A 17,295-nucleotide genomic window follows, 5' to 3' on the forward strand; every position below is an offset into this window, starting at 1 on the left:
TGCCAATACGACCACCATGTATTTGAAAGTACCGAACTTTACTGAAATGATAAATCCCTAATTATTGCTATGACTGTGAGCGTTGCAATAAAATAAACCTCACCTTCACGAAGATTTGGATCCTCTTTGTCGTCCCACTGTGGATTGGATTCCACATCCTGTAAGCCCAGGACACGAGAGCCCCGGAGTGACATTCTGAAAAAAACAAATTGTCATTTTGTAAATTTTATGCTAGCTCAATGGTAGATGCGATATCATAATTAATTGCTCAGAATGATAAAAATAATAATTACTCGGCAACCTGTTAACTCAGTTGATTTCAAACGAGGTAATATTTAGATAAATGGAGCGTATTGCTACTGAATATATGATAAATTTACCTAGAGGGGCCATGTTTCAGAGGGACAAAGTCGGCCATTTTTCATTAATTTTGTTTGATACGAGATACTTATATTGTTTGACATGTTGAAAGATACTGAATGAATGGGTGACCATGTGTCATGATCTTCCAAATTGGCCCAAAGAAAATTGTCGAAACTCGTCGTCAGACCAGCTTCTCTCTTTTACGTTATGACACATGCATATATTCGACCCTGGTTTTAGACAAGATACATGAAACCATAACGAAAATGAATTAATGGCCTTTTCGATGGTTTCATTTCATTTGCCTAAAACCGGGGTCGAATATATGAATGGTCACCCATTTATTCATTGTCTTTCAACATGTTAAACAATATAAGAAGTATCTTGCATCAAACAAAACTCATGAAAAATGGCCGACTTTGTCCCTTTAACGTGTCGAACCTTTGATACAGGAAACTTACACCGCAGTATCTCTATTTTAACTACAGTTAATTTAGCAAGTTTTACTTCTGTTCGTTTCCAACGCTGCAATCCTTAGACAAGTGAGATTCGTGCTTGCGTTGCATTTTCTCAAACTATCCCTAGAAACGGTGGTTAGGAGACCATACTGCGCAAACCTAGGCAAACCTTGCGGACCAGACAGTGTGTTATCTATAGTCAAACCATAGTGCAGCACCCAGTCAAAGCAAGTCAACACGATTAGAACTAATTTGGGACAATTAGATGGTGAAGAAATGTCGGTTTGATCTGCAAATGTAAGCTCATCTGCTTTTCTCTTTAAGTTACACACTTGTTTTTATGAGTAATTTGTAATATTGCAACATTTAGCTATACGGCACCTAACACTTTTGAGAAATTTGAAAAATATGAATATCTAATTATCCTAAATTAGTTCCAATCGTGTTGTCTAAAATTGGACGCGTGTCGATTTCATACTTACGGTATGAATGAAGCTGGTACTGGTTTTGGTTTATTTCCTCTGCTTTCAAGCACCACTGCCGAAAATAAGAAAAAAACGAAACTTTGAAGCTTGTGGGAATTAAAATGCCTAACTTTACATGATTTAAACTTAGCCCTTTGCTCTCCTTGTATCTGCTCTTTGAACGAAGTTATTAAGTAAAGCGTTTCCAAAAGTCACGTTCTTTTTATTGTGAAATCTTACAAAGACTAGACAACATTTGATTCAATTGATATTTTGTTCCCCTGACCCTTGTATGTAACCTCGTTCTTCAAGTTTGCTTGTCCCATTACCAGCGTATGACTCAGACTTGCGCCAAGTCTATGGGCATATAAATATCAATAAATTGAAGGACTAAACAGCAGACCGTCGCGTTAAGTGGTAGGCTGTTTCGTAGATCTTGGGGTGAACGCCATGGTCTGTCAGTAACTCAGCTGCCGAGAATAGCCATGCGACTGGGGAGGGGGGCAGTCTACGTATAGACTGTAATCACAAGGTGTATATGCAAAACCTCTCACATGTACGGTGTGAGAAATTTTTAAGGCAACTTCGTTCGGAACACTTCTACTGGATGATGGAATACAATTTGCACGCTTAAGGTAATATGCACCTCGAAAGTGAAAGACTTAAACTTTTGCTCTAACTTTTCTCAAGGAATCTTTCAATCATTCTCTTTCAAAATCAAGAATAAAAATAGGGGGTCACTGTGCAAATTTTGGTACTAGAGAAACAAATTACCCAAGATTTACCGATATTAGAAATTCAAAATGGCCGCCATCCCTGTGTTAACTCTATGGAGAAAAATTAAAATTTTCGAATTTCGAAAAACTAAGCCGGTGAAAAGTTTTCTTTCACCAAGAGCTTTAAAATGAACCCCCACATGTGGTATATCAGAAGAGAATTGTAAAAGTTTGAGAGTCCGAATGTCTGTCCCAGAGGTGCGTTCTACCTTAAAACACATCAAAAAGGCAGTGATCGTTCCCTTTATGAAATGTTCATTTTTGTCAGATTAAACAATACATTTTATTCTTTTTTTTTAAGGTACGTTCAAAGACAATGTACAAAATTAACCATCATCAACATAAGGCGTTGTTCCACGATGCAGTGATATTGTGAACAAAGGATTCAAGTCGGGTCTAGAATGCTCTCGTCAGCAATGGCATTGGAAATTTCACGCACACAGAGGCTTGGCCAGCCATCGAAGACTGAGTAGTTTTGCATAATTACAATAAGAAACTGCCGATAACAACAGGACGAAAATTATGGAAAATACTCCCAAAGGTAAAGCTTATTGAGCTTCAAGCGATTCACATTCTGTCAACTCCCCTCCTCTCCTCTCCATTGTGAATGATTTAATGTTAAAAATACATATCCTTGCAAATTAAGGGCAGTCTGTTTTCGCGCTGGGATTAGACAAACTATCATTACAAATATATACGTATGGGGTAATAGCTTTAACATTTGCTCAGTATAAACTTAAACAATTGTCTTTCCTTTTATTTCTGGACAGAACCAACAAAACGTAATCTCCAACGTACTGGAGCCTCACAGTGGCTGCTTACCTCCCCTGTCATCCATATCTGAAGAATAGCTCTCTTCAGATCCCTCTCCGTAGCTTTCACAGTTTGAGACTTGGAGGAACAGTAACAGCGAAAGAATAAGTTTGAGGCGCGTCGAAACTTTCCCAGTCATTTCCCTCATGGTTAGAATGCCGCTGAGTTCCTGAAATTAATAAAGAACAACAAGTTACTTCTTTCATTTGGATATGATTGCAGTAATAAGAAACAAATGGCAGCTCTGAAATCTGCAAATTTATCACGGCTATCGAGTACAATATATCAATATATAGTTCTTACATGTACGATTTTCTTACATCATGTTTTCACACGTTGGCTTTGAGGCGCTAAATTTTAAAGTTTTTTATCGGAGGAATCGATTGTGCGATTGTCAGAATCTACCGCAAACAGATGCCATTTGGAAAGTTGTGTGTACTCAAGGCTAGCACTCCGAACGTAAACTTCAACTTGTCATGTAAAAGATAACTAGCTATATTTACTATATACAATGAAAATGATCAGACAGTCGACCGGCTAGAATGTGAAAACCCCCTCCTCCCCACCAACAAGGACCCCTTTCCCATTCTCCACTATAAAACATCTGTGCTTCCGCCTCCAAACAGCAAACTCCCCATAGCCCTCTTCCCTCGAAAAAGCCAGCACCGTCTCTTAGCCCGATGGTCTCGTCCTTCCTCTCGTAATATCTCATAAACAACCTAGCGATGCCCCAATCCCGTTAATTGGGCTTTCCTTGGGTTTTCTTTGTTTTCCCTGCGAGTTTGCCCGCCGGCTATGATGTCAAGGTAGAATGCACCTCCAGGACAGAAATTTGGACTTTCAAATTTTTACAATTCTTTTCTGATCTACCACGTGTAGAGGCTCATTTTAAAGCTCTTGAAGTAAGGAAGATGTTTACTGTGTCAGTTTTTCGAAAATCGAATTTTATATTTCCCCATAGAGTTAACACGGGGATGGGATGGGCAGTTTGAATTCAAAGATTGGTAAATTTAGGTAATTTGTTTCTCTAGTACCAAACTTTGCCTGCTCACCACTGGTTTTTATTCTTAGTTTGGTAAGAGGATGGTTCAAGGTTTGATCGAAAAACGTTCAAACAAACGTTTAAGTATTTCAATTTTGAGGCGCATATCACCCTAATGAGACGAAAATACCGGTACGCTTATACAATAAAAAAATGCCCGCTCGTCTGCCAAGAGCTTCCAAAACGCATGTTTCGCGGACACCCCTTTTTAATCTTCCCGGTCATGGATAAGAGCTAGATATATGTTACGGGAACTTCAAAAACAAGATAGATTAATGGCATGATTTTATTAAAATACATAAACACATTCATTAAATCAAATGTGAATATATTCGATATCTCGAAACTTTGGTAATGAAATCGTCTCAATTATCTCCCCAAAAGCAAACGACCACCGCTCGAAAATGTCCCAGACAAAGGAAATTCCCGATGAATAAAAATACATCTATGCAATACACAGATGCGAACTGAATGATGGCATGTTTCATCACATGTTCCAGTTGTCTTTAAAATTAATCTTTTGTTTTTCTAACATTATTTCAGTAATTTTGCAATACATTAAGTTTGCAAGTAGTGACAAATTGTCTTTCAATATGAAAATGTCATGTTATGATTAACATCACTCATTCATCAAATTTGGTTCTGACATTCTGGAGATAAGGACAGACTTTAAAGAGTTTATAAATAGGACATGCATATTACCAATTAATGACATGAAACTGTAACAAATCTGCCCATGCTGATCCGATGACAAGTCCAAGAACGGCTCGTCGAATCAGAATCATATTAGGCGCATAGATTCTGTTTGGGGAGTCGCCGCGGCAAGAATAGATTAACATTGCAAAATTAAGATAAGAACATTTATAAAGAATTTAGATATTTTCAGAGTGACTGCTTTGTATTTTTAAACGATTTTTGACAATTAGAGGATAAGTATATGGCGGCGTGTGACCAAATAAATCGTATTACACCAGTTCGTGATACAAGCAGACATAAAAAGCATTAATTATACGAAATTTCATAAACGTCATGCTGTTCGTCAGTGCATATGGAAAGTGGTTCATTGAAGAGACTCTACGGCTCAGTGTAGTAACAATGTTATATTGGGTCGTTTGGTCTCTATGTTATCTGATGAGAGACAGCAATACATTTAAGGATAAATAAAACACCGTGTCATTGCTCTGACTACGGTCACTGATGATATGGGATAACTGATGCAATGAGGTGGAGATGACGTAGGGGGTAGCAAGTTAGAACGAGTTACCTTGCGACTACTTTGAGCTTGCTTGTCACGCCCTAATTGTTCAAAACTCTTGCTGTTTTAAAGTTTAAATATTCAAGCAGTCCTGTACGGCGCACCAATGAATTGACTAACCTATATAACAAATACACCCTGGCTCACAAAATAGTGGGAAATGGCAGATTTTATACAGAAACTCCTGTGTGGTCGAAGACGATCTTAGGAAAAAATTGGTGGGATAAATAGTCGACTTTTTACTAACTAAACTCATTATTTTTACACATTTTCGATCTCCCTTTCCATACATGGCATCGTGTCAATTTCTTAGCACTGATGACTACATATGGAAGTGCCCTTGAATATTTAATTAGGATAGAATCGCCATAACCTTGTGCCTTCTCCGCGTCTGCCAACGTCTTGTGCTCTTAGTTGAACAAGCATGGCAGGTGCGTGCCGAACTAAGCTAATCGTGACTTTGCGACTCTGTGTGCTGGTCACTGTGGAATTGTTGGCTAGTGTCTGCAATAGTTCAACTATACGCAGGTCTCGAGGAGGGAGTCTGACTTTAATAGTATCCTGGCAGCGTAGTTCTGCTGACGAAGAGTCACGGACTTTAAGCGGTGAGCAGAACCAGTTCACGTGATCAGTTTCCCGACGTCTTTCAACGGAAAACTTTAGTTGAAGCATGGAGTTACCAAGGTACAAAATTTTGTTGAAGGTACAAAACTTTGTTAACTTTGGAACCGTGTTTCAGTTGAGCAATAGAAGGAATCCAAGTCAATTAACCTAAATATAATTTGCACACAAAAGGCTAAAAAGAGGCTAAACAGGTCAGATTTAGCTTCAAAAAGTCGTGTAAACCACTCTTCCATTTTCAATGACACAGTGTATTCAACAACTGATTTTCGGAAGGTGAAGGATAACGAGGAAAACTTTACTCCTTATTGTGACAAAGCGTTAAAAACATATTTTCTTTCTAGCATCCATTCGATGGCGTTGGAGAATAACAGTACCTCTGTATTAAACACTGAGTATTAGTATCGTACAGTTGATTCATTCTGTTTCAACCTTACTGTGGAGTATGTGTAAGTGATTGACCTAATCTCACAGTATCTCTCTTAAAGCCTTCCCTTGATTAAGGTTTCCAGTTTTACATATGCAGTACAACATTTTACTGAGTTTAGCTTTCTTTTTGTTCTGTATTATGTTACGCCATGTATTATAATTCTTGTTTGTGTTTGTATTGTGTGTTTGGTGTGAAGAACCAATTGTAAATTTCTCAAAACGTGGCAATAAAGTTTTCTTTATTCAGATTTCTGAATCTGAATCTGAATCTAAAAATCACTTTCAGTGGATTAATGGCGGTAATGTGACGAACGCGCACTCACTGTCGGGCTCCTATCCCCATACTTGGACCGCACAGTCCATTACAAGACACTTGAAATATGTTTAAATTCATCACTGGAAACAATTAGTCGGGAGGGAAACTAAATGTTACTATGTTAACAGTTCTCAATCTAATTCCTTATCAAAGTAAATATAATTAAAATGCAAATTAGTACATGGTTCCGCGAGATGGTTATCCTAAAGAAAGTAGTGCAAATGTTGGCGAGAAAACATGCTTTTGGCTTATCTGAGGAGCGATAGGTCCCTCGGGATCTCAGAAATAATTGCAAGAGTTTTCAACGATGAATTAATAAACGAAAGCTTACAAGCGGAAACACGATCGCCGTGATATATCAGAGTTCAGTTGGTCAGGTGTACTTACACCATGTTAATACAAATCTCCGTATTGGTGACAAAACTAAAACACAAGGAATCAAAATTTGCAAGGTGTAAATACTTTGTAAGATTCAATTAATTAAAATCTGGTTTTGCGAAATTCAAATTTTAGAAAACTTCTAAAATAATACAGTTTTATCCTTTCTATGTCTGAAGAAAGTTCGATCTGTGGTATAAAGCATTTCTAACTTTGGCAACGGAATAATTAATTTGCCTGATTATTGCACAATCCAACGAGAAAATCACAGAGAATTTATTTAATTTTGTCGCATTTTAGGATAAATTTTTGTCCGGTAATTCATGGGGTAACTGAAAGCTGTAGCTTATTTGCATATTTACAGACTTCAAGAAGCCCGCCAATGAAACACTGCAACTTCTTAAAAACAAAGTTCGTAACGAAAAATTTAAGTGTAATTTACAACATTACAGTCTGGAAAACTATGCTTGCTAAGTGAACAAATTTCATGCTTCCTGCGCAGGCAATTACGTAACAAATGTCTGTGGCTGATTAGTTTTTATAAAGAGTCAAGCATTGATAATATCACAGGTGAATTTATGAATATTATGATATCAATGACAATCAGTTTACTTAAAACAACGATGAGCAAAATGTCAGTGTTCACTCCTACGAACTCCGTCCGCTTATAATTACGAACGTTTTTCATCGGATCACTTTTGGACCACAACCACCACCACCACCACCACCATCATCATCATCATCATCATCATCATCATCATCATCATCATCATCATCATCATCATCATCATCAACTCTTTGAAAATACATCGGCTGCGCTTTCGTCTGTTCGTTTAAACGTTTATTGAAAATCAGTAATATCGAAGTTAATTTTCATGAAGAAAAATTATCTCGAATACCTCTAGCCAGAAAAAAACTGCTTAAATTTCCACTTATTAAATACTACAGGCACTTGTACAACCAGCAACTTTCCTGCGTTCTTTGAACCTAAAACGTGTTTATTCCGTTTCAACACCCTGAGGAACAAACCATTCCCTTCAGTGTTCTGGGTTTACTTGTTTACACAGTAATTTTTCCTCCTAAATTTGTTAGCGTTGCGGTACAAATACAGTTGCAGATAGCATTCAAAGGTATAGTAGCATTCAATTCGAGGTTAACGATTGAATGAAACAGATATACCTGACCACAATTATGGCCATGCTGTTGTCATAAACTTCCAAATTGACGCAAAGAAAATTAATATTTCGCGCTCTCGATACAACGCGTCCTTGGACGCGATAAATCCCTCGCAATTCCTCTCGATTTGGATTCCAACAATACTAGAGCCACGAAATACCAGCATAGTACCGACAACATGGTCTTACTCGTTTGCACATTTAAAAATTCACCAAGCAACTTATCTTTGTCATGGAGGTATTCTGTGTACTACCGCCGTGTTCTATTGTATCAATCGTAATATTGAGTCATTGCTATCAATTTTCAAACCCACGCTATTCATAGAGTGGGTTTGAAACAAAAGAATTGTGGCATGTCATGCAATGGGCAAGTGATAAGTTTTGTGTATTTTCTAATGTCGGTCTCAGGGGGACTAGCGGATTTATGGTGGGCGTCACCCTGTTTTTGACTTTGGTGATGGGGGGGGGGGGCACCATTTGAAATGCCCAATAAAGGGGGGGGATGTCAGTGTGTTTTTGAATTTCGACACTGCATCGTGCCAGTCACGAATTCATCATTCAGTTGCATTTATCAGCGTTCCCTTCAGGCACGTAACTTTAATAATCAGACATATTTTTGAGCGCGCCCTTTTTGGCGAGTGACTTTAATATATCAGACATATCAGAGATATCTGTTTGTTTAATATTTTTCGGCGTGCCCTTCGCGCGCGTTACTTTAAAATATCAGACATATCTTTCACCACGCCCTTCAGCCGCATGGCTTTCATATATCAGACATATATCAGAGATATCTGAATGTTTAATATTTTTCGGCGTGCCCTTCGGGCGCGGTACTTTAATATATCAGATATAGGTCAGAGATATCTTGATGACTGCGAATTGAAAGTCTGTTTTGCAAGGTGTACTAATCATAATGAAATCTGCAGTTCATATGAGAAGCATGACAAATTCCTGACACTTTTCTGTTTTCTCTATGAGAATTCAGCATAAGAAAGCAACATGAACTAATATTTCACAATATATTTCATACAGTGACATACTTTAGAAAGAGAAAAAATGACAATATATTTTTAGTTGTCGTTGATGCAACTATTTTCCCAAGTGTCACAGGTTTTCTGTAAAAAGGTTATTTTTTAATGACTAAAAAAATAGTTAACAAAAGGCAGTTTTTGTTATTATTAGCTGTGCTTTCATGGTTTCAATGTTAAAAGAAAAGGTCCTCTCAGACAGGGCATATCAGATTTGGCTACAACTTACAAAAATAGCTCTCTATGGCTTCTCAGGAGATGTAATTGGATGGCTGGCAAGTCTAAACATCCATCAAAGTTTTTGATTTACTGCTTTTCTCTCTTTGATATTGATGATTGACATCCATTTGTGTACAACAGTTTGTGACATCTGGTAATGCATAGAAAGTGTGGAATACAGCCACTGCTCTTTTCAAATACAGTATTCAAACTTTAAAATCGACAATTTGAAGTTCCTATCTTACAACAGTTTCATGAAAACACAGAATGAATGAGTGTTAAAATTATACCTCAAAATCGTAATATAGACCGAAAAGATTAACCAGTCTCTAACTACTAGGTTTTTAGGGCTTACTTAAATCTTGAATTTAGACTGCAGCTTTCCCGAAGGTTTTGTTTTAACCATATATACGATCATGATATAGCCATAGGCATGACTGTCCATGATGTAACAAACAAAATTTATCACAGTCAGCCACCATATGTACAACTTTCAATCATGTTTGAATTGAGCTGTCTTGGAATCATACACGGAAATACATTCGTTTATTTTCAGCTGTTTCCTCTCCTACGATGTGTGCATTTAATGTACACCTGATTTCGCACTCAGAGAGTTATTGTTCAGTTACCACTGCAGTCATCATCTTTGAAATTTGTAGAAATTTCCACTGAAATCGGCATCTTGAAATATGCGGAAATTTTCACTGAAATCGAGATCTTGAAATTTGAAGAAATTGAAAATTTAGTCACGATGACGGTATCTTTCAAAATATGTCAACCTTTCCAACGAGTTCCTTGGCTTGACCGAGTAGCGATGGCATGTGTCCTCGGTCGGTAGCTGTGCTTGAAAAAAACCCCAGATTGACTTGGTCAAAGTTAGGTTTGTCCTCTACTGCAATCTTAAGAGGCACTTAAGATAGCGCGGGTAATCTTAATGGATAATATTAGCAAATGAGAGCAAGGTCCGAATAGTCTGAGTGAAAAAGACGATGGTAAACGAAGGTAAATGACGCTTGTTATCTCATCACTTTTCGATCTCACTTATGATAAAGACTACTCATGCTCGTCTACATTACTCGGGGGAAAATTCTGGAAACGGAAGTCTTCATTAGAAGGCTTCGGTACATTTCACACTGCAAGTGAGTACAGATCCCTGGTGAAGATATTCTTTATCTTTATCGATGATGAACGACGACGTGGTAATGGTGCCTGTTTCGCTAAGATGTGGATCACAGTGCGTTGACGAATTGACCGTGATATTTGTCATGTTCTCAGATCCGAAAGCAGACGAAGACATAATCGAAAGATAAAGAACATTCCTCACGTTTGGCGTATGCTAGTTCGAAATTATTAAAGATTATCACAAACATCAAGTTCCGATTATTATATGCGTTGTCCTGTTCCTGCATCCTCAACGCAGGGTAAAAGCTTGTCAACTCCGACCGCAAAAAAACGCTACTTCCTTCATGTCACCACGTAAGGATAAAAACATTAATTTATTTTAAGTGTCATAGCTGATCTCTGTAAATTATGGCGTCTCAAACTAATGAGATCGTTATCGATTTTAGTCGTCGGCACGACGAGCCACAGTCAGTGTGCACTAAGGGGGTCACTCGACAGAGTGTTTACTTACAAATATCTAGGTCAAATTTTGACAATAATGTTGAACTGGAAGGAAAACACTTTAAGCCTTATACCAATATACCAATACCATTAGCAAAGCCTTATACCAATATCATTTGATTGTCGTTATATCGACAGAAGTGTTAGATTAAGGGCGCGGTTTACGTGCACATTGTGTTTAAGGATTCTTCAATACAAAGAGGTGTTTTAGACTACGATTTTAAATCAAGCAGGGCAGGTTTTCAAACAACTTTTCTTCCTGTCACGTTGTGTTTATTTATGTGCTGTTAAGCTTATGTCGCCAACACATCTTTTCAATTTGTTTTGCTACACGATGCAATATGACAAAGTGCCACGGAACGTTTAAGGGACAAACTGTGATGCAGATTTCTTTTGTCTGACAAAAAAAGAACAACGAAAATCGGTCACGCATGATATGAAAATTCCCTTTCGTTATGCAACACGTTTTTTGTCACAGCCACGCTGATACAAAATGAATTGTTGCCCGCATAGACATTCATATATAGGTCAGTTTTTTCATTTTAATATTTAGTTATCAAGCTTTAGGAGACAAGCACAGAATTTCGCAAGTACTATAATTTACAAAACATTGATTGAAATCTCGAGAGACAGTAACAATAGGCAAGTTGCGTGCCTTACCTTGTTTGGAAGAGAATTACTTCGCCAGTCTGACATGTATCGGGACAAATGTTGAGCCATTATATATCATTTTATTCGATTGATTGATTAATTTCTATTATATCTTTTGTAAATTCTCTGATAGAACATTGCATTGATGTCTGATAGTCTCTCCTACTTCCATGCAGGGTCTAATAAAGCCGGTCATAAATAATTCGATCCCTCTTTGTTCTGCTTTCGAGATAAAATATTAAATTAGGACAGACTTAACCACTTTGGTTTTTCTGATTGTCGTTCGACTAAAGTTGTCTTCTATCTTCATTAGATCGGAGCCTGCAGTGTGCAAAAAATATCAAACCTCCTACGCTGCCTTACCGATACGTAAAATTTCATGGTGATAATGGCTATAGGTTTAAAGTATAATACCATTTTTGAAAAGGCTGTACCTTAGAAATTCAAGAAATCTAAAATCAAATGTTATACATTCAAAAACCCATTATAGTCGACCATACTTAGGTTTTATCGAAATTGATGTCATTACTTTGTTAATAGCCCTGACAATAATTACATCTCTTGTCGACTAGGAAATTTTGCCCTCGGCTGAATTTGCTTAACAATATGTTTGATATATGGCTAAGATTTGGTTAATAACATGTTAAACAAGGTTCATATTTGTTGAACACATAATTATATATATATATATATATATATATATATATATATATATATATATATATATATATATATATATATATATGTGTGTGTGTGTGTGTGTAAATATATATATATATATATATATATATATATATCCATACATACACACAAGTTGCCATAGTCTGTTTGATAAATTATCCCAAGTTCAATGTTGAAGCAAAGACGCGCCCTTGCGACAATGTCCATAAAACCGAACCCGTTGTCTTGCATTCTCTTCACCTCGGGCATACTCATTAGTCGACTGTGTTCAATGATTGTCGTCTGCAAATAACATCTACTACTCACGATGGCCTTTGTCTTGCATGATTATTTTGAGGCTTATATTTACGTACTTTCGAAACTGTGATTTAAAGTAACTAAAACGCTGTACTTGTTTGCAGTCCGACTGAGCTCTGATTGGAGGCTGATACGGTATATGGCCTACTGTTGCAATTGCCTGAAACTGAAGCATAGCGACCGTCCGCGGTCCCGGTAGCTTGAATTTGTTTTGTGAAACTAATTTATGATGAAATAAAAATACAAAATTTGATTGACAACTGACGAATGTTGCCCCCAAAATGTGCGAAAGACACAGTGTCCCCTGGTTTAAAATTCCTGTCTTTAACAGTGCAAACTGTTGTAGATTCTGCCGGAAAACAAAGAAAAACCCTTAGCAGCTCTATGCAGGCTATCTTATTACTACGTCTAGTAATCATCTGAAACATATGAATAATACAACATTAAGTAACACCACAGTGATATATTATCACTTCAAGTTGTTTCAATTATTGAATACGATACATATGTTCTTTGAAAGATTCAAAGCTCTCGAGGATATGACAAATCACCTGCACTGTACCATTGGGTAATGCTCAGAGTACCTGAATCAATATCGGAGGATGGTGACACTACAGACAAAAATTGTAGTCTATAGACAGATTACATGAACAATCTTTTGACAACCATGGCTACAGCAAAGCCTTTCCACTGGACTTGAAAAGGGGAAGATATATCTTCTCTAAGACCACCCGAAAAACATCTTGAAGATAATTATCACAACCAAGAATAAGACAGGCCGGGACTTTGATTCTGATAAGGTTTGGTGAGCTCATAACTGATGACAATTGTGCAACTGTTTAGAAACCCTGTACAATGTAAGAGAAAACGACCAAAAACGACACAACACGAGTGACTTCAACATCTGTGATAACTCGTGTATTGTGGAGAAAATATTTTATTTCATAGCCCCATTTTTTAATATAACACTCCTCTAAGAATATTAGTTTATTCACGTATGTGATTTTAAAAAGTCTTGGAAGGCCGTGATGTGTGTGTCCGTTAACGCCCTTTGACGACCGACAGTCGAACAGAGAATTCCTTTTTTTATCGCATTTTTCTATAATTAACATGTCCATCGTACCGTGATGCCGATACGGCGCGTGTAACACATGTAATCATTATCTTATCGAGATGAGAATGATAGAAAAAAGTGTTGGTCCAAGCTTTATAAACATATTTTGACTTACTATTGGAAGATTCTAGAATTATTGAAATGTTATTTGATAAATAAGTTCATATCGGTTGTTGAAGCGAAAAAATGAACCATTGGTTCGTTGATCAAAAGGTTTCTTAGCAATGTTCCCTAAAACTGAAGTTTAAATGACATATTTCTTCCATACTATATCACAACCTAGAATTGAATTGACGGCCGAACAGAAATTGAGTGAATATCACATTGAGGTTTGAAATCTTGCTAAAAACAACTATCTCGATATATAATGGTTCTCGTGTAAGCGATTTAAGTTTGAAAATTTTGACACCACAATTACAACTCTGATGTTTATACACTAGTATGTCATTTTCGATTCCGTCTGACACAGTATCATACATCGTTAATGTGAGATGACAGACAAATGTCGGAGTGTTTCACTGTCATTTTCGATTGCGTCTGACAGTGACAGTATCATACATCGCAAAGGTAACATGAGATGACAGATGAATGACAGACCGTTTGCTTGTCAGTTTTGATTCCGTCTAACAGTAAGAGTATCATGCATTGTAGACGTGTCTTGATTTGCACTGACAGACAAATGACAGACCATCTCCCTGTCAGTTTCGAACGTGAGAAAAGTCAGGAATGTGATTGAACTTACCCGATTTCCACTAAGGTCGAGTGGAGATTCACGTGTGCCTGGAAAGTTTGTTCCTCAAGTTTCCTATACTCTACAGACAGGCAATAGTTGCATTAGTGGACTCTGTACGCGTACTGAACGAATTGGTCTGGTTCACCACATCTTTCAATGCCTCTTAATGTTTGTGCGGGAACGAAAGTGGGTGGAAACATGATGAATTAATTATGAAATAAATGATTTTCTTATTAACGATAACAATTTGATATTAATTTCCCACGAGAGCTCAACACCGGAATTTGAACGGAAGGAGGCACGATTTCGCTTTCATCCGGAACAAAAGCGGAAATACGTCCGTCCTCAATACAACTCAATCCAGAAACTTTTCGTTTGAGAGCGGCGCGATGGACGTAATTAAGATTCGTCTCCCGACAGGCAGTGTTCTACTTCTCTTGTTTATATTTTTACTTCACTTCATTTCCTATGTAGAAATGTATGTTATATACATGTGGAATTATACATATGTGAGATTCCATTCAAACAGTTTTTTTAAGTTCCGTATATGGCCATTCATGACCTTTGACCGGAAAAGGAACACCGAACATCACATATACAAATATGGTTAATTGCCGGGTACAAAACGATTTCGTGTTTATTTTAATTTGCCGATATCATGAGCTCCCAAAATTGTTAGGAAATTCGTAAATTTATTTCATAATTTTCATAAAATGTTTTTATTTCGGACAAGCGAGAGAATTTTCGAGTTTCACATTTGATGGAAAGTCAACAAATGAGAAGACTTTTGCTGTTTTCGCTCATCCATACAGTTTCGCATCAAGCCAAGAAAATAGAATCAAGCAGAGTGTACTGTTGGACTGTTAGACAGTGGGATTAAAGCGCATTAAAGGAGAAATCATGGAGAGGTCATTGAGAGTTCAATACTCTACGCGTAGAATAAAAACAAATTTCATTAATGGAAACCAAGCAACAGCAGAGATGTCACTCGCGTTAAACTAACACTCCAACACCAAGCACCCTTTGCGAAGACTTAGGCAACAAAATATTGTGTATTAAATTTGACTGGCTATTCTGTGCTGAAAAATGCTAAATGGTTAGAAATAAATTAATATGCAAGCAAGGTATTAATGGACTCATCCACTTAGGTATGGAAAATAAGTTCATGGGAGAGGAACATGATACTAATGGGGACAGAAAATCTGTATGTTATTAATTCTATGATATGGAATAGTTTTTCCGAGTTAAGGAAGTGTGAACGTTTTCCTACATTTCCATTTTTAAGTCACCTATATATTTTTCCAGCAGTTTTTTATTCTCTGCAGAATTTTAATTCCATATGGCAAATCCTCCCAAAACATAAATGGTCTATCTCTTACTCTTTAAAAGTATGAACTTCTGATATGAGTATGCGCAATGATTAAATGCTCCCTTGGCATTATGTGGACCGCCCTTGAAGTGCTGTACCATTAAGAGATTTAATGGAATTATCATGCAATTTAATGACTCTCCATAATTTATGCCAGGACCAATCAGCTTTCAGTTTTCCACTAACCTTTGACCTCTCACTTCTCACTAAATTGCTCGCCATTTAGTTGATTAACTCTGACATACTGCAACTTGTAAATTAGGACATTATGATATTCACATGTTGATGAAAAATTCCGTTCAACTACAAGCATATGAAAGAGAGAGAGAGAGAGAGAGAGAGAGAGAGAGAGAGAGAGAGAGAGAGAGAGAGAGAGAGAGAGAGAGAGAGGGGGGGGGGGGGGGGAGGGGGGAGGGGAGAGAGGGCAAGCAGGCAGGTAGACAGACAGACAGACAGATGGACGGGAAGACAGCAAGACAGAAAGACAGAGGAGGCTGGCGGACAGACATACAGACAGACGAAGAGAAATTACGGCACAACATAATTAGACAGGTTGATAATGTGCACGGATACACTCAGAGTCACATTACATCGTGAAAGATTAAGTCGCAATCATCCAGTAGTTTTTGCTTTCATTGTTCCAAGTCGATATTTTGATCTTTGACTCAGAAAAATATGATTAAGGTTGGTTGCGGATTATCATTTGAGGTTCTGTTTTGATAAATGGCGTATTAAGAACACACTACTTGGCAAAATAGTACAAAGTAAGTATTTATATTTTTACTAGAGAAAATATGACGAGTTTGATTCTAATTATCACCTGTATCTTTATTTACTTGAGTGACGCATTGATGACCAAGCATATACCAGTGGGAAAAGCAACAGAAATTAAGTATTTATATTATTTACAAACGACAGTATGAGTGGTTGGCTGCAAATTATCACTTCCAGCTCTATTTACAAAATGACGTATTCAAGGCTAAGGCATACACCAGTGGCAGAATAGTAAAACAAAATGTAATGTGAAAAAGATGGCGACTTGTCCCATAAGTAAAACTTTTATACCAGAAAGTATGTTTCAGAGAAAGAAAACTTAATACTGTCGCCAACAACAACAACAACAACAACAACAACAACAACAACAACAAGGATTTGTCCCAAGATTTATCTCAGATTTATCCCAGATTTTATCCCAAGACTCGGAATTTCGGTTATATAAAAATAGTGACTTTAAAAAGCCGTGTTTTTACCGAACAAAATTTATTATATTACCATGCCCTGTCCATTGGCTTTTAATTGGTCGAGCTGAACCACGTGACTGCCCACAAATACACAGTAATGGTTTGTTTTCATGCCCGTGAATATGAATATATCGGAAACACAGTAACTTTATGGCTAAAACGAAAATTGTGATTTGTACAAAGGTCGTAATAAATCACAAAATAAAATGGAGTATTTGTAGGCCAAGTTTGAGACGCTTTTTTTCAAAC

The 17,295-nt window shown here is 37.2% G+C and overlaps 1 protein-coding gene across 4 annotated transcripts in view; it reads right to left on the bottom strand.

The window, feature by feature from the left end:
• LOC139115137 (uncharacterized) overlaps window positions 1-14,624 on the bottom strand; it is a 37,918-nt gene extending 23,294 nt beyond the window's left edge. For 2 of the 4 annotated variants that reach the window (XM_070677045.1, XM_070677043.1), the window contains exons 1-4: window positions 14,446-14,582; window positions 2,884-3,043; window positions 1,304-1,358; window positions 104-195 (exon numbers count right to left, since the gene is read on the bottom strand). In XM_070677045.1, the coding sequence (XP_070533146.1) occupies window positions 104-195; window positions 1,304-1,358; window positions 2,884-3,022 (286 nt within the window). In that variant the 5' untranslated portion in view covers window positions 3,023-3,043; window positions 14,446-14,582. Of the gene's footprint in view, window positions 1-103; window positions 196-1,303; window positions 1,359-2,883; window positions 3,044-14,445 lie in introns of all 4 variants that reach the window. The other 2 variants (XM_070677047.1, XM_070677044.1) reach the window with 2 other exon arrangements.
• Window positions 14,625-17,295: the final 2,671 nt, after the last annotated feature.

The sequence above is a fragment of the Ptychodera flava genome, chromosome 17 (assembly GCF_041260155.1).
Source record: "Ptychodera flava strain L36383 chromosome 17, AS_Pfla_20210202, whole genome shotgun sequence".
In the NCBI taxonomy this organism is placed as follows: domain Eukaryota; kingdom Metazoa; phylum Hemichordata; class Enteropneusta; family Ptychoderidae; genus Ptychodera; species Ptychodera flava.